Source organism: Pavona decussata, unplaced genomic scaffold (assembly GCF_977016875.1).
Source record: "Pavona decussata unplaced genomic scaffold, jaPavDecu1.1 SCAFFOLD_61, whole genome shotgun sequence".
Taxonomy (NCBI): domain Eukaryota; kingdom Metazoa; phylum Cnidaria; class Anthozoa; order Scleractinia; family Agariciidae; genus Pavona; species Pavona decussata.
The window spans coordinates 3,636,564-3,654,349 of record NW_028145482.1 but is presented as its reverse complement, the minus strand read 5'-3'; the positions used below and the strand labels follow the sequence as shown (position 1 = coordinate 3,654,349).

Genomic DNA, 17,786 nt, shown 5'->3' with positions numbered 1-17,786 from the left:
TTTACAATTCCTTCGCATTAATTTGTCGGAATAGTGGGAAGGGTGTTTAAAATTAGGTATTGAGGAGAAATCGAGTTTTGAGAATTCGCGCCTTTGGGAGGACCCCAAATCCCAAGCAAAACAGAGCTACAAATTGAGTCAAATTTGATACAAATGCAGAGAATACACCTGTACCTTTGATTTATTATTCCAAACTAAATTTCCTACTTCTTCCATCGCTAGATTTGACCATCCGGATGTCAGGTAAAAGAAAAAAAAAAGAAGATTTAATCTCTGCTAATTCTGTACTTTGCTACAATCTCCGTGTCGCGGCTTTCATTAATCGAAGTAGTCCTCGTTTCAATTTTCCGCGTGCTGTAAAATCGTTGGCGGGAATCCGTAAAAAAAATACATTAAAACTTCATAGGAAATGCACGTCGATTTTTTTTTCTTGCTCGAGACCCTGTTGATCAGTTGCCAAAGTCTCCGTAAGGGGTAGCTTAGGGCGCATGCTTAATAGCCAGCAAAGGCAGGTGCTCGAAGCCCTGGCAGCTCATTATAAGCGAGTTGCACAGCGTTCAATGAGGTGTGAAGGGCATGATGAAAAATATTTGATTTATTACAAAGGCTTATTTAGTTTTGCGCAGCCATTGTTCACATCTTGATCATTGTCAACGGAAAACATAGGCCCGAATATAAAGCGCTGACGTTTTATTAAAATCTCATAAACGAAAAGTAAGTGAATACGTAAAGACTAGTGATCGCGAGGCTCGGATCACTGACCAGGAACCTTGCCGAGATGTCTGTTTGGGTAGCGCCGCCACTCTTGGAAAAACCAAGCGGTCCTCTGAATATCAGCCAGGAGGTCTTGAGAAGCGTTTTGTACGGAAAATGGTGTAACGTATTTGGAGGCCAAAAAGAACTCACTTTTAAATCCGGAGTTCTGGAGAAAATGGACTACAGCTCTGACGAAGGTAAACTGATTTTTAATTTCATCCATCATTACGGAACAGTGAGTGAGTACATTAAATTGCGAAATGTCAGTGAAATGAAAAATACGGCGCAATTTAAAGCCCCGTTGCGTGCTTCCCCACTACATGGAGATTTGAGCAATGAGGAATTATGTAATTACTTCTCTTTAAATGATGTGTTTAGTTACAAGGATTTTACTTTGCCGTTTCATTTCCTCTGTTTCTACACTTATAGAAACGTGATGTCAAAGAATTGTAAACTGCTGCATGTTACGTATTCTTTTGGAATTTAACTAAGGAATGCCATTAAATTTTAACGACTTAGGCAAGTTTATAATCTCGGGTTTGTTTTAATGAGAAGAGTTTTGGTTTTATTAAACACACATGATTTTTCTCTTTTATTCGCTTACAGAGTTCCAATTTAACACAGCTTCACCTCTTATTTCTCGTTTGACAGTATTAGACATCCGAAGGAAGTAAGGTTAAAATACTTTCGTGTGGTAAATTGCGAAATCGCGTGAGATTACGCTCCGAGTGTCGTACTCTTTGGTCGCTTTCGGAAAACCATCGCTTCGGGCTGTGCCGAAATGAAAATTAAACAGCGAATGTTCTGATTTATTTCTTGTTCTCTTAAGTAACGCGTGTTTGCTTTTAAGGGCGTGAAGGAAATTGAAGAGGCTGCCCGCGTGATAGAGACATCTTATCCTGGTGCTTTTTACTCAGTGTTTTAAGAACGCCTCGTAAAGTTTCCGGCTGTCTGGTGAAACGGTCATTAGCGTGCGAGCCACCAGCAAACAGCATTTCATACATGTAGGCGAAGGCGCTTCCTTATTTCAATTGTAATTTCGGAACGATAATAAGGTTTAAATACCCAATTTGCTCTAGGCAGGTGGATTGCTCGCCGAATGAATATGCATGCGAACTCGGAAATTTAACTAAAAGCACTTAATTCCACTAGGTTTTGTAAACCCACAGTGTTCCGTGGACTTTTAAGCTCTTTGAGCAAAGTTCATGCCTTATCGGTTGATGTTTTTGTGATCGCGGCGATGGGGTCAGTTGAGATATTGGCGCCCTTCCTTCATGCTTCGCGAAGTGATTCCAGTGTTATCGAAAACTATGTACTTGCATTGAAATTCTCGAGTGGAAAGGTGACAGAAGACATAAAGGAATACAGTGCAGAGAATGAAATGTGTTTAATCTGGTCTAATTTCGAATTTGCTTTTCGAGAGAAATTAGCATGTTTGGACATTTTTTATCGTGTAATTAATGTCTACTAGTTGGAATTAAACAAAGATTAGCATATCAAAGCAGAGTAACATGGTGGGGAAACAATGAGCCGAAAAACAGTCAATTCAAAGAAAAATCAATCAATGCAGACAAGCGCACTTTTAAAAACAACTGGGAAGGTCTTGACCACGTGACTCGCAGTCAAAACCCACCTCGCCTCTATCGCGACATCATCGTGCATCCTCTTGGGAAACAAAAACAAAAACCAGGCTTTGAAAGCAAGTCGGCGGTCAGCCTGCTTGTTTTAAAAAAACAAGTTTCCGTGCTCAGTTAATTCAAATTCGTGTGCCGCATTGTTTGGTTCTCTTTACTTTCGCATTGTTTATGAAATTTTACCAATGCCCAAATAAAAACCTATTATTTGAGAAGTGTTCAGTAATGAAAATTCGCGAACCATATCCTTCCTAGTCATATCTTCACTTCCGCAATCATCTCCAAATTTACTTCTCTAGTTTGTGTTTCACACTGTGAGCTCCATCAAAGCCGATTGTTTGTTGTTGATAAGACCCCGTAGCATAACAATTCGTTCGAGATTAATGCGTCGGGTAAACCATCCTTTTCTCCTGCTTATCACAGTGTATTTAGCACGTTCCTTGAGTTTACTTTAATTCGAGATCATAAAGATTACAAGAAAACCCCCAAAGCAGGTGGCTTCGCGTAAATAACCCCACTGAATCTAAATTCATTACTAGTAAAGGGTAAAGGAAAGTTCGTTTCGCTTCTAATTTTAACACGTTCAACTTTCTCTGCGGTACTTGTTTTTCTGTTGTATAAGATTGTTTTAGCTAATTTTACTAACTTCTTCCTTCGTATTTTACCCCAGCGGTGAAATAAAACGTTATGAATAATTGATTGTAAACGACTTCTGTTTGCTGCGATAGAATACGACATTAGAGAATAGCGTTTCGGTTTTCAACCGCTTGGAAAACTGAAAGACGACGCTTTTTAATTCTTTTATGCTGATTTCGACTTTTAACAAATTCTTTTAATATGTAAAAATTTTAACTTTCTTTCCGTCCATGTTCACTGCATCCGTTGATTTAAAGCGCTTATGCTGTCTCTTGTATTTTACTCACTCGGAATAAAAAAAACTTAATGGCTAGGCTAACAATCCGGTTATCTCGACTATAAAAATCAATTTTTTTACTCGAAGAAAAAAAGTTGGCGGCGGTTGAGCTTTTAAGCGATCGATATCGCTTGAACTTGTTTGTTCTAAACTCCTGTATTTTACTTTTCTCTCTCTTTATTTTCTAGAACACGACGTTGGTTTCATGACCGGTATAAAGCGTGTCGGATCAACAGCTTTAGTCCCTGTTTTAAGCAACGACAGTGCCAAAACTAAACAGCTTTGCCTGGAGAACGAGTCCTTCTTCATGGCATTTGTCTCCCTTCCGGAACAAGTAACTATAGCGCCTTCGTCAATTCCGGGTGTTCAGCTCGGAGTGTTTAGTACGTGTTGGATCAAAGAAGGCACGCAGATGGGCCCATACACAGGTCGCATTGTTAAGGTAGAAGAGCTGAGTTCAGACATTGATAACAGCCTCATGTGGGAGGTGAGTTAGTTACTATTCGTCTTGGCAAATAACGGAGTTATGATGGTTCAGTGTTATCACTTTTAAAATTACGTTATGAAAGATGCGGGTGGGATGTTATCGGGATCAAAATCGGTGAGCGCTGTGTGAGCTTCAGCCATAGCTCTACGGGCTATTGAGTCTAAGATCAGTTAAGCACTAACTGGGTTTTTATTAGAGTTATTTTATGAAACCGAAAGCAACAGTAGTTATCAGCGAAATTCAAAACAAGAAACACTTTTCGGAAAATAAAATGCTAATTCAAGATTGATATGCAAAGCTTGCTTTGCCTCGCTGATGACTTTAGATTAACTTGTCTTAACTGTCGGAAAATAATGCAAAAACATAATTTCTGCTTCCTTGAATGTCACCTTCCACATATAGTTATTCAAACGGGTGATTTTTGGCCCGTTTTACCCTCAAATTCCAGATGTTATTGAAACTGAGTTTTCTTATAGCTTGAGGTTCGAAATTTTGTTCTTTATTCACATTAACCTTAAAAATGGTTAAGATACCACAATTTGCCATTTTTAGCGTACTGAAAAAATACGCGTTAATTTTTTAACTTTGGTAAATTCCTGCTCCAAGAAGTATTTCTTCGTAAGTATTTTACGTTCAAAACAAACGAGGTCGAGCTTGTAAAAGCAATAAATACCAATTTTCATTTGATAATCTATCTGTGATTTAGCCTGTGTTTGTACAGCACACAGGGCATTCGAGGACCTCTTTGATTTAAAACACAGCATGTTGAATTCTTCTTATATCTAGATATTCCCAAACATGATCGTTCGCAAACGAAGCGTAAAGACAATCTATATTTCTGCGTCGAGAAATTTGTGTTGCAAGTCGTTTGAAGATTTCCTACTAGCAATGCTTCATTAGCGGGTGAATGTTTTTCATGAATCATTGCACACGATGGAAAATGCACAATGAAAGATAACTTTGATGCATCGCTTAAATTAGCTGAACCATTTGATTCGGATCTGTACACAGGTTCTTAACGAAGACGGCTCAGTGAGCCACTTTCTCGACGCTAAAGACGAAAACCCGCGTAATTGGATGGGTTTTGTTAACTGCGCAAGGAATGAGCAGGAACAGAACCTAGACGTGTTTCAGTACGGAGGCAACATTTACTACCGAGCGGTAAAAGACATTCCACCTGATCAAGAGCTTCTTGTGTGGTACGGTGGAACATACATTCAGTTCCTTGGTATACCCGGAATTGCACCGGTGAATACCTTTGCGAGGAGAAAGCGAAGAGGACCCGATGACACTGATGAACCCGAATCACCCCTTCCAGGTTTGTATGCATGCACTTGGAACGCTGTTTAATTTGACGCTTAAGAAACCACGCTCAAAAATGAAGGAAAAAAGTCCTCAAATTTCAGACTGAGAAGCAAATAACACTACGTTACATTCTAGCTAAATTGTTCTCATTTGAAGTTCCATACATAATAAGTATTTCGTACCTTGGGTATGACAAGCAGAGTTTACAGGCGAATATCGAACTGAGATTTTAGACTCCGTCCATCAGAAAATCTTACTAGTGTAGTAGTATAGTTCATTTGGGGCTGAGAACCTCTTGGATCACATTCCAAAGAGTTTCTTCTCTTTACCAAGCAAATTCGGAATCTGATTCTGTTTTACCCACCGTTTTGGAAATTTTGCTGCAATTTACATTGGTGCAATCACAGAAAATCCGTGATCAGTGCGCGCGCTACAAACAATATTTGGTTGAAAATTGTTCGAAAATGACACCATGCCTTCGAAATTCAGAATCTATATTTTTCTAACAGTCAGAGGAAAATACGTATGTTCTGCTCTCTAAAAGTAAATGAAAGAGCAAAGATTTCGCGAAATTTCTCGCTTATTCGTAATCACAGACTTTTCAGAACAAATCTGACTCTTCGCGAGGAACAGTTCAACCAAGTTATCACAAACTACTTTTCGAATATAGGCAAAGGGCATGCGAATTAAATTTGCAAAAATTGAAACCATTTCCACATTATAATTCCATTCTTTCTCTGTAAAATTCCACGTATGTTGCTCAACTAGAATAGTCGATTATCAGATCAGTTCTTTGAAGGAGAGGATTTGTTAAATTTACAAGCCGACTTAACTCAGTCGCCAGGAACTTCACAAAAACAAACCTTTTATTTTCGTTTGTTTTAAATGACTCCATTGCTTAAAACGCACGCATGCAAACTGCATTCGTTGAAAATTTGCTTAGAACGCCCCTGAAAAGTACATCTCTTCATTCGCTTATGTTAACTGTCTGGTATACTTTGAATATTTGCGAAACTTAATAACATATACTTTGTCATTCAGCAGTTTTGTTTATGTGAACAGCCAAAAGCCTTGCTGTGGCATCGAATTTGTTTTGTATTTCTCCACCGGAAACTGAATTCATTTCTTCTCGGCAATTTTTTCGGCACCGGTTTATTATATCCATTAACACGGCCCTTTTATTGATATGTCTCTTCTGTGAGTGCTATGTGGCGATATTACACCAAACAACCAAATAATATTGTGACAGCGCAAAAAGAAAAACACCCCAGCTCTTTAATTTTTCTTATCGCGTGCGACGCAACGACCCTTCACTTTACAAACTAAAAAACTCGGCGGCTAAAACAAACTGTTCACGAGTTTAACTGCTTTCGTTGATAATTAGAAAAGGGGTCAGTTTTGAAGAATTTGCATTTCCAACAGCGTGGACAGGGAGTTAATGAAAGCCATAAATATTAAAAACATGGCGGGAAGGCGACCTTGTTGTAGGTCGGTTAGTGTGGGGGCAAATTGAGGCTTTTCTAAAAACAGACATTGTCATTTTACAAATTTTAAATTACGAAGCTAGGAGCTTAGTCAGTCTGTGGGGTGTAGAGTATGGTTTTTAGCGTGTTCAGTTATAGAAAAATCCGTGAAGCCGCGAAACAGAGAACAATGCCAAAAGTTGTTTAAGTCTGTTCAAAATATCGGAGTATGAAACTGTTCTTAATTATTATTATTATTATTATTTTTAGAATGCGTTCTAAAACGTGTGTGTGTTTTTTTTTTCCGCGCCTGTTTAGTTAAAAATATCGCTTGCGTTCGTGGTTTCAATTGCTTTAGCTGGCTTTGTACCACAAAAAAGATTATTCGCTGAGATAAATACAGTAATTATTAGGTAGTTAACCCTCGAGCTAACATCATCGCACTGATGTCCTCTGATGTACATCTAATGGAAATGCGCAAATTACAATTTCATTTTTTTCCTTCATCGATTGTTTGCTTCAGTACACCCACTCGCGCTTTTTCCACGAACCATATCTTAATGCACAGTGCTTCCGGAAGCAAAAATTCGCAACTTTTATCGTGTAAAAAGCGATCGTAGAAATTTACAGAGTTATATTATTTTTTAAAATAAATTCGCAGAGAAAATAACTTTGGATGTGGCTAGTTCATAAGCCGCGGGACTGATGAGTTCGCTTGAGAATGAACCTTCGTTTGTGCTCAAATAATGATTCCCCCTTGATAACCAAAGTAAATTTGCTCATGCAGTTTATTTTAAAGGAAATCGAAAATGGATTGTGTTACTTCTGCTCTTGGACAGAATGCAGAACAGGGTTAAGACAGCTGTGTTTCGATTAATTTAGTAGGCTTTCAAGAAAAATCAATTAGGGCGCTGGGGTATAAAATTAATAATGGATTAACTATAATGATTTGTAAACGGTTCCAATTCGGCATGTTTAAAAGTGTTCAATTAAAGGGAAGTTTATTTAAACGAAGTGGTTTAATAAAAAGGGTCTTAGCAAACACAGAGGAGGGGCTTTTGTAGTATTAAAACCTACCACTCGGCTGCTTGTCGCCGAATACCTTGTGGAAAAAGTCTCATATTTTCTCGCTACCTTGCCCTCGTCAGTTACAGCTGTAATAAACTTTCAAAATTTTGAAACAAGTTCATCGGCAAGAGATGAAACAGAAATAAAAATCGATCGAAAAAACTCATGACAGCCATTGTTAATTATGATCCACTAGTGCCTTAGCTTTCTTTTTTATTTTTTCTTCTTTTCTTGTTCTGGCGCTAATGAAAGCCGAACAGGTGATTTCTGTTATATCTGTAAATCGGTTCCTTTGTATTACGATAACATCACACTAGTTTTGTTGAAATTCTATCTCGCTTGAATGGCTTACTACTCGAAAAAATGAACGTCATGGAATAAGCATTGAAAAGCCAGTATTTTCGTATTTTCCTTAGCCTCGAGCCTTTTTAAAAATCAGCACGTCCCATTTTTCGTAGTTCACATCTACGGTGACAAATTACTCAAAATCCGTCAAGGTTTAGTAAACCGGGTCTTTTCTTAATGTCTTGGCGTGCGTTTCTGTTTAATTTGGTTTTTAATGTACAAGTTTTAGGGATCTTTTACCACGAGCAACAATAGCACGAGAAACAATGCTTTCGCAACTTTTACTTATTTCCTTTAACTCAAGATTTAGCGACTCTCACTTTAAAAGTGTGTCTTTTAATTATTTTTTGTAGTGTATAAGGCTTCTAATTACATCAGCTTTGCTTGAATTTCGGTGTAAATGCGGTGGGTCGGAGGAACAGTTAATTAGGAGTTACAAATTGGTTTTATTGAGTTCGTCACCTGTACTTGTAAAAGACAGATTTTTTCCTTTTTCTTTCTTTTTTTTCTTTTCGAATAATATTAATGAAGCGTTTACCTTGAATACACGTATCACATATCATGCATCAATAATGGCATCGTTTCCTCGGCGAAGTTTCGCGTTAATCGAAAATCGTTCATTTTTGCCCCAGGTCATAAGATAAATGCACGTTTGCTAAAATATTTTTTTCGGTGATGGCCACGCCCAGCATTCTCGACGTAGAAAGGTTTTGCTTCAGGGCCACAACAAATTTGTGATCGGCAAAACGCAGTGTATTAACTGATGCTTGAAGCTGGGAAAGCACAATGGAAAGCCAGAGCCAAGAGCGTGACGAATTTGCATGTTTTCTGTCAAGAAAAAAGTAACAAGAAGTTATTTAATATACATTCTCTCGGTTTCAGAATAAAGTCAATAGAGAAATAATATTTTACAATATGGTTAAATCACTAAGCTTCAAAAAAAGTTAAAGTCAGTGATTTATTTATTTTTCGTATACGTATTTTTATTACGTTCACTTCTGTTCCAGTAAAGCATTTTTTTCGTTGTACTGTATAGAATTGTACACAATGAACATGTGCCAACCAAAAACAAAATACTCAGTTTTCAAAGCGGGTAAGGTTACACTGCTTGCCTACAACCGCAGATGGTTATATCCTCATTTAATGCACTGAATGAGGCTACCAGCATAACAAAAAACACTCAGTGTAATAGAAATCACCTTGCTCAGATCTAGGATTAAAACTGGTTGCCTTTTCCTTCGTTCCCGCAACCAAGCAGGGCTTGTTTAACAAAGCGAAAAAAAAATTCTATTTCCAATAGCTGCGACTTTGCGAGTTTAATCATTCATCGGCTTTTTTTTTTCTTTGTTACACTAAAAGTTTCTGGATTCAACACAATTAAATGATTTTATAATAATTTACACGAATTTCCATGTTCAAGTTGAATAGGAATGTGGAAGATAATTCCTAAAGTCTAGCCCTCATAAAGTTTTTTAAAAGCCCTGTGATATCTACTAATGCTTATAAAAATTACGCCGCAAGAAATAACGATTGAACGATTGTTAAAAGTATAATGACGACGTATTTCGGCCTACAGAATAAGTAACTATTAATGATCTGGGGCGCGAATTTTTTGAGGGAATTTTTTTTATTTTATAAGTGAAGTGTCAGTAAACCTAACATACTTGTATATTTCTAATGTATTTTCTCAAATGTTCGTGAATAGTTATTTACAAAGAATCAATGTTTTGGCTTTGCTTTATGAAAAGAACTTTCATTTTAGTTTTAATTTCAAGCTGTTCGTGAAGCACCTCGTATAATTTACAACACAGCGTGAAATGTTTATCTTGGAACTGAACTACTTCAACCACTTTCCACATTTCCTGCGCGCTATTGTAATTCTTAAAACAGGAAATCGCACCCAGCCGTGAGACAAATTGCAGGAGATCTGTTTTGATTGAATATTAATTCTTGACTGAAACACATCTTTGTTTGCTGTTATGAGAATTGTGGCTGACAAATCTTTAATATTTTTTTTTTAGAAGACCCAGTTTACAAATTCAATCCAGAGCGAGTCAAAAGCAACGTCGTTCCAGGGAGGCTTAAGTGCACGCTCTGTAGACGAGGATTCAACTCTCGCAGCAACTTGCGTTCACACATGCGCATTCACACACTAGAGAAACCGTTCCAGTGCAAGTACTGCAAGAAGTCGTTTTCTCAGTCTTCAACGCTTCGGAATCACACCAGGCTCCACACAGGAGAGAAGCCTTACAAGTGTAATGTCTGTCACTTCGCCTACTCGCAGCTGGCAGGACTGCGGGCTCATCAGAAATCGGCGAGACATCGTCCTTTACACGAAGCGGCCAAAGTAGCAGCCCAAAACTCGAAAAGTCTTCGTGATGAACCAAGCCTCGGCGAGCTTTCGCCAGACTCTCCTAAATTAGAAAGCGTATCGCAATAGGTGCTACTTATATGGGAGATAATAATATAACAATTAAAAAAAACTGCGGTGGAAGCGTGCAGAAAAAGTGCGACTGCAAAAAAAGTGTTCCCGCCAAAACATGAAAGTTGTACGCATTCGGTCAGTTTTGATCTTCAAAATGCAACAGCGCATGGCTAAGGATATCCCTAAAAAATTAAGGATTCCTAGCAGCATGCAAGAAAAATAAAACTCTCTTAATTTAGCTGAAACATAGTGAAACGAACAGCTTTAAACTGACATTAATATATATTATATTTGATACTAAAAGTTAAGATACAAAGGAACATTTTTAAGAGTTAGGCCGACTGTTGAGTTACCGACCTTGCCATCAGCAAACTGCACATTAATTTTCTGTGTCGCTGGTGGCTGGTGGAAGATAGTAACTAGCCATATATATCAACGAAAACGGCAGTCAGAAAATACCTAGGGAACTTTAAAGTTGTACATAATGTAAATATTTTGTAAAAAAAAAAAATTGCTAGAAAGCGTTATGAAAAGTCTAATAAATAGTAGCATGCTTACATTCAAGCCGTCAATGTGATTGACAAGTCAGCCAGTTTCAGATATATCGATCAACTTTAGTTTCTCAAGAACCGTTTTATAGGAAATAAATAGAAATCCGTGCATATGGAGTTGATATGTTTTGTTTACCGTAAACTTTCCAAAACCATTACTTGCGACATAAACTCAGTTCCTGGGATATGGGATAATTTCTAACTGGAAACATGAATATAATATTATGTCACATTTTCAGCTTTCAGAGGTAAACACAAAAATGGAAAAAGGCATTGACTTCAAGAACTTAATACCGAGTGAATAAAGAAGAAAAATGCCCCTTCATTAAGCTCATTTTATAGTTAACTAGAATGGCAGCTTATTGCCTTCATTCAGAGGCATTTGTTTGTAGAATTTTTTTTTAGTAAAATCGCTTTTATCAGAAAACTTTCTGCTCAAAGTTAGCTTACGTCTATCTTTTATTCAGCTAAAGAAATTGAAATTCTTTAGTATGCTGTTCACGACATTTGAAACGATTGCCCCATGGGTTTTTAATTTCTCCAATAGCAACTGTAGAATGAGAGAGCGCCAGTCTTTCCATTCATCTGTTATTTTGAAAATGAAAATAATCATAATAAATAAACAGAGGGCCCGTACGTTCTAATTGACCGTGCGACCAAATCAATCTTATTGATACTGACACATTAACTATGTTTTTTAAAGTATTAGTATTATTGTTATTATTTTCGCATCGTGTAGAGTGTACTTTGATAAATTCGTCAGATTTACTATCAAAGAAAAAATTCTGAATTTTCCCACAACCTTACTCCGTAAGGTTTACTGCCCCAAACACAGCACATGAGATTCTTCCGGCATTTCGCTTTTTCAATTACCGTTTGCCTGTCACTCTGTGTCGAGCAGAAAGTCAAAAGCATGATTACCTTTGTCTTTAAATGTCGATTTTGATGAAAGTTACGCAAACGCTACTTTTCAGGGTATCGTCAAATCTTTTTTAAGTGATCTTTAAAAACTGCGCAAGTAATGTAACAGATCCTGGCCCAGTGATAAGCCCACGGATAAACCCAGCTTTTATAAGCCGGAACTCAATTATGGCCAAGATACGATCACCGTTAGCCGCTTTCTTTTATTGAAAATATAAAAAACTAAGGAACCGACACCAGGATTATTGGCTACGGTTCATCCTCGCCTTGCGGGTTATTTTATTTGAATAGTGAAAACAACTTGTTATTAAGGCTAGTCTACGTGACTCTACTCCCAGTTGGAAACTCAATCTTTACTTCGCTTTCTTTGCTTGTTTGTATTAAATAATTCATGGCCAAGTGTCTCGCAAGATCTTCTTTCACGTGTAACCGTATTTTTCCAGTATCTAACTTTGCTGGACGTCGTTTTAAGGTGTTTAACCAAAAAGAACATACATATCTTAAAAACTTCACCCTGAGAGACAGACTCCATCTTGTCTCATTTCGTGTGTTTTATTGGAGCCTATGACACTTTGCCTTTTATTCTTTGCACCTTCGACTGATTAATAAACAATTACAGCTAAGTTTTTATTATCGTTTTATGACCAAGCATTTGTTTTTCAATTGACGAATAGAAAAGACATATCTGTTAGTTGAAGTTCGGGAGAACAAGCATTTCTTTCAAAACCCTCACCTCACATGTTTTGAGTTTTTCTAACTTTCACGAGCGAAGAAAAAGAAATTTTCCTATCTCGTTTTTCAAACAAACGTTTCAAATACTTCATATACAGTTATCATTAATGAATGATTTTCAACCAACCAGAGAGCACTTTGTGACTTGTTTTAATTAAATGAGTTTTGTAGCTGGGAAAATTTGGTTGGTTATCATGATCAAGAAAATCCCTGCCCCATTACCAGGGCGGGAGTGCATATTCATATGTTGTGGAGAAATTGAACGCTGATCACTATTAGAAGTTTTCAGTGTCGTGAACAGAAGTTCATTTCAGTAACTGTTGGATTGGGAGTGGGTGCAGCTCAATGCATTATGGGTAACAGGGCCACCTAGGCAGGTAATAAAAAGGTTTATATTGGAACACTCATAGTTAATAAAAGGCAATGGTTATGAAACCTGACAAACTTCTTTGTTATATGTTTTTGTGAGCATTTTTAGCCTTGACCGTGCACGATCCACAATAGATTTTGAATTGTGTTGGAGCAACTGTCAAATAGAAACGTCCCTGTTAAGATGTTCAACTGTCGTGTGAACATCAAAACAAAGGATTGTGCACGGTCGCGGCCCTTACAACATAACTGATTGCAGCACCATTGTTTTCATGCCAAGGTTTCATAACCAGTCCCTCAATTAACTATGGAACACTGAAGGTAAGAAGCGATGCCTTCGTACCCTTGTTCAAAACTTTTTTTAAGGTGTCAAGTTAATGGATATTTGCAAAGATGTGAACGTAAAACACATGAGATCGCAGAGGTATTATTCATTTCTTACCATCGGACTTGCCGTAATATCTTGTCAACAGATTTATAGGCGATCGAAAAGAGCGAAAAAAAAAAAAACCTCCATAGCCTGCAGAACACGAAGGTTTTTTTTGGCGTTTTTCAGGAGAGTGGAGGCAATCAGGAGGCGAACGCGGAGCGCGAGTCACGCGCGACTGGAGGGGCGCGAAACAATAAGTTTTTTCGCGCCCCGCGCCCGCCTAAAAAAAAACCCGCCTGTTCTGCAGGATAAAAACTTCATTTTAAAGGACTCTAAAGCCTTTTTGATCTTAAAATCTATTCACAATGGGGGATTAACTCTCTTACCCCTTCATCCTATATTGCTATTCACCAATACCTTTGTGAGGACACCTTCAATTCACGAGGTAAAATGTTCCTGTACGGACCGTTTCGTTGCAGCTTTCTACCTATAGCATTTCCAGAATAATAAGGTTAGAACTCGTTGTACTTCTCAGTGTATAAGCTGGACACCGGAGGCAAAGAGTAAACAAAGCTAAACAAGAGCGGCCAAAAACTGATTAGAGGCGGGTTACCGGCAGGGAAGAACGCCTGATTATCAGGCCCTCTCCCACCCGCGTTCTCTCGCGAATAGGTCGATACCCGGGCTAAAACTAGAAGAGAGAAAGGCCGTATCCATTGGCGAAAAACTAAACGGTGTAGACAGTATGCGTCCGTTGATGCGATTAAGGAGTGTTCATTATTTCCAAACCTTTAACAAACCTTCGTCATTGGTGACCTTATTACCCAATGTACGGTTTTGCTGGATATAACGAATTTAGTATTTGGATATCGGAACGAAAAAACCCAGCCTTCATTGGTCATTGTTTGAAAAGAAGGAAGGCAACCTCACTCTACTCCACTCTGCGAAGCGGGGCTTCGTGCGCGAGGCTAAGGCCCTGAGGCTAGGTGCAACACTGCATTTGACGGTTTGCTTATGGCATAAATTGTTGAGCACAAAATTGAACAATTCCGAACTAGACTGAATTTATACTAGAAACGGATAATCTAAGTATCCAATCGTGAAGACGAACTATCTCCTAACTTCTTCTTCACCGACTAACTCAGTAAAGAGTATAATTTGTGATTGTCTGGACGGATAATCAGTCTGTTCGCCTGTATTTATACACAGAATTTATCGGACGAATTAAGTGAACCAGCAAATAATGTATGAACTAGAAAGTGGTGGCCGTCGGGAGAGAATAAGTTCTGAAGCAAAAACGTCAGTGAAGTATGTGAAGACCACGAAACACAACCAGGCCCCAGTTTTTCAAAGAACGGATATCCAGCGGATAGATAGCTATCCAGCAGATAAAATGTACTCCAACTAATACATTCTATCTGCTGGCTAAAAACTTCTCTTATCCTCTGGATAAAGTTATCCGCTCTTTGAACAACTGGGGCCAGACTGACAAACTGACGCAATTCATATTAAAATTACTTTATTGTTCATTTCAAAGCTTTGGGGAAAAAATTCAAAGACTTCATTTGCCAAGAATGGCAGATCCAACCAGCGCTTATCCTCATGCCGTAATGTTACAAGTGAATTCAAAAACATTTAAGCAAGTTTCAGATTGCGCTTCACGCAACACGTCCCTACTTTTCATCCGTGGATAAATCCTCACCAAGATAAGCATTGCTAAGAAAGTCACAAGGATGGAGAGAGCAAACAGCTTTGTGCACGTGACTAGGAGTCACGAGCCTGCAACCGTATGACGTAGTCTGATCAGCGGCACAAGCCCATGACTGACGTAAAATATCTTCGGCAAACCTTTTGCACGCGGCTAAAAGGAGGCTCTCGATCACGTGCACATTCACTCCGTCAATGTTGACGGTTTTAAGTTTGATTCCTATATCACTGCACGCTTCACGTATCCACTCCTGTTCTGGAGTTGGAGATAATGAACACACCACTAGATTGCTTTCTTGTGGTTTGCCAGTTCTCTTTTCAGGCGATAAACCCACCACATCTATTTCGAAATCTTCACATTCATCGTCTTTTCGCGGTACATCTGGAAGATGTCTTTCTTTCTCTTCCACTTCGGAGAAGAAGCGACTTGCAGCTGTGAGACTGGTTAAAGGGTGATCTTGGCATTTGTGAGTTTCAGTTTTTTCAGAATTGACTTCATGTATGTGGCCTCCACACAGCTTACAGAATGATTCATTCTCACTCACCGCTTCTTTATCAGATGGCGAGTAACCAAACCGACGACACCACAGAAAGACATCTTTCGTGCTGAGCTTACACGAAGGGATACATTTGGATAGATATCGTCTGACAGCAACTGCCCTCTGCCACTCGCAGGCTCGCCTCTTGCCGATATTCCAGCCCAGAAACTGTTCAACTGAAGATGAGCAGTATGGATACTTCACTGGATTTCTCTCAGGACGAATTAAGGGGTGTTCTTTCACCGCCGATCTTAGCATTTCATGCATTTCGTCCGAGAACTTGTTCGCTTCATCAAGGCGGTTGGAGACGGCAGGGTCGGGGCTGCTGCATCGTGAAGCTGGCAAACTGTTCACTGGTGAGGACGTCATGGATGAAAACGCCGAGGAAACAACTGACATTGGAGATTCTAGTTTGACTTTCTTCAGTGGTGGATAGTGCGCAGAAATGTCCCAACTTGCCTGACAATTCACTGTAGTAAGAGCATTTGCTTGTCCCTTGTTGTGTAGTACGTTGGTACGGCTCCTCTCTACATTATCAATGTAATTACCTTGACTGGAATTACTTGAAACAGCGATGAGATTTGTAGCAAAGCTTTCTTCTATGCTTGCGTTTGACAATGTAAATGGAATAGAATTGTCTTCCAATGTTCTGCGGTCCAATTCCAAGTCCACAACAGTTTCCGATCCCAGTGTCTGAAGTCCTGTGTAGGTTCTATCTAACTTCAGTTCATGAATAATATCAACTCTCTTGTTCCTAGGATCAACAAAATGTAACTGGACACGCACTGGAAATTCACCCCAACCTCTCCTCGTTAAATGAAACGGTGCCTTGTTCACCTCCACTATGTCATTTGGCCGGTAGCTCGGGTGAAGAAAGAACCACACTTTCTTTATGAATCGATCGATGTGTGGATCCTCTGGCGGACCTCGAACGTACATCATCCACTTGTGAGTGGATTTGTCGTTATCTTCTCGACTGTCAATGGATATGTACTTTGACGTGTTACCGACAATGATTCGTTTCTTGAGGTAGAATCGCGAACCCATGCAAGCGACTGACGTGGATGCTGCAGTTGTAGAGTTCCTGACAGTGCTTAGTGGGCTCTCTTCATTTGTGTGTGTCTTCACGTCATTATGGGTCATTTGACCGCTGGATAGCTTCGAATCACACGCGTGGTTTGAATGGAAAAGAGCAGAAGACGAACTTGAAATTTGTAACTGCTCTGTTGCTCTTGCGAGATTCGCATTAACACAAGAACGTAACTCCGATTTCTCATATTTTTGAGCAGACAGTAAGGTGTCGCCAACACTCTGTCCCAAAAAATGTCCAGACTTTCCACTTCCAGTGTCCAAGGATTTTTTGGTGCGGAATTCACAATTAACAAGGTTACCATTAAGCAGATTTTCAGTTCTTACCACGTTAGTTGCTTGGCAGGAATCTCTCGCTTCCGACTTACATGGGCTGCTGCTTTTTGTTGCTGATTCATTTCCAGTTTTTGGAAATCGAGCTTGTTTGACGCGATTCCGAGCTGACTTCTTCGGCCCAAACTCACCCCTGTCCAACCTGCCAATGGTGTGATTTCCTTTGAGCTCGGAAGTGCCGTAGTATTTCGCCAAAACGCAAGCTCTTAGCCTGTCCAACATTGTCTTCGCTTGACTTATCCTCTCTTGGATTACATCGATTTCTCTTTCCTTCAAATGTATCTCAAAACCGAACTGTTGGCGGATAATGTGATCGATTCTCTCTATGGCTTGGTCTTTAGCATCTTGTTGTCGGCTACTTAGGCTTCCTTGTTCTCGCTTGCGTTCGCTGCTTACGGACTCATAATCTGGATCTTCCGTCTCCTTCTCGTCTAAAATAGTTTCCATTCCTCTACAGTGTGCATTGACGCTTGTGCTTTCGAGAAATGTAGTTAGAAGGCAAGTAGATTTTCGAAAGAAACAACGAATTTCACATGGTGTTTACGTTGTATGCGCGTGCTCGTTAATGAGAACGCTGGCGGCAAGGTTCCATTCGCGGGCGTACATGTTTATCCCCAGGATGGAGTCCCTGACAAGAAAAAAAAATGCACAATGTTCAATATTAAACACAGAAATAGCTATCGAAGCAACAAAGGAAAAGTATTATTAATATTTTTAACATAAATGAAATCAAGAAACAAAATGTTTGAACTCCATTCACGACGTTTTCGCCACTTTTG

General features: G+C 39.0%; 2 protein-coding genes across 2 annotated transcripts; one reads left to right on the top strand and one right to left on the bottom strand.

Annotated features, from left to right (window-relative positions):
• The first annotated feature begins 483 nt into the window (after positions 1 to 483).
• On the top strand, positions 484 to 11,067 carry LOC146479155 (PR domain zinc finger protein 12-like). The gene is made up of 4 exons (XM_085111420.1): positions 484 to 953; positions 3,492 to 3,790; positions 4,802 to 5,108; positions 9,993 to 11,067. Exons 1-4 carry the CDS (start codon positions 779 to 781, stop codon positions 10,409 to 10,411), a joined length of 1,200 nt encoding a protein of 399 aa, XP_084967546.1. The 5' UTR covers positions 484 to 778; the 3' UTR covers positions 10,412 to 11,067.
• LOC146479154 (uncharacterized) lies at positions 8,267 to 17,674 on the bottom strand. The gene is made up of 3 exons (XM_085111399.1): positions 14,858 to 17,674; positions 13,726 to 13,826; positions 8,267 to 8,799 (listed from the first exon to the last, which is right to left on the bottom strand). Exon 1 carries the CDS (start codon positions 17,452 to 17,454, stop codon positions 15,013 to 15,015), a length of 2,442 nt encoding a protein of 813 aa, XP_084967525.1. The 5' UTR covers positions 17,455 to 17,674; the 3' UTR covers positions 8,267 to 8,799; positions 13,726 to 13,826; positions 14,858 to 15,012.
• Positions 17,675 to 17,786: the final 112 nt, after the last annotated feature.

What these genes read in the sequence shown, in the direction of transcription:
- LOC146479155 (XM_085111420.1), top strand. Translation starts at nt 779, where the DNA reads ATGTCTGTTTGGGTAGCGCCGCCACTCTTGGAAAAACCAAGCGGTCCT. An exon ending in GGACTACAGCTCTGACGAAG is followed by an intron (nt 954 to 3,491) that starts GTAAACTGATTT and finishes TTTATTTTCTAG; the next exon opens with AACACGACGTTGGTTTCATG. An exon ending in ACCCGAATCACCCCTTCCAG is followed by an intron (nt 5,109 to 9,992) that starts GTTTGTATGCAT and finishes TTTTTTTTTTAG; the next exon opens with AAGACCCAGTTTACAAATTC.
- LOC146479154 (XM_085111399.1), bottom strand. Translation starts at nt 17,454, where the DNA reads ATGGAAACTATTTTAGACGAGAAGGAGACGGAAGATCCAGATTATGAG.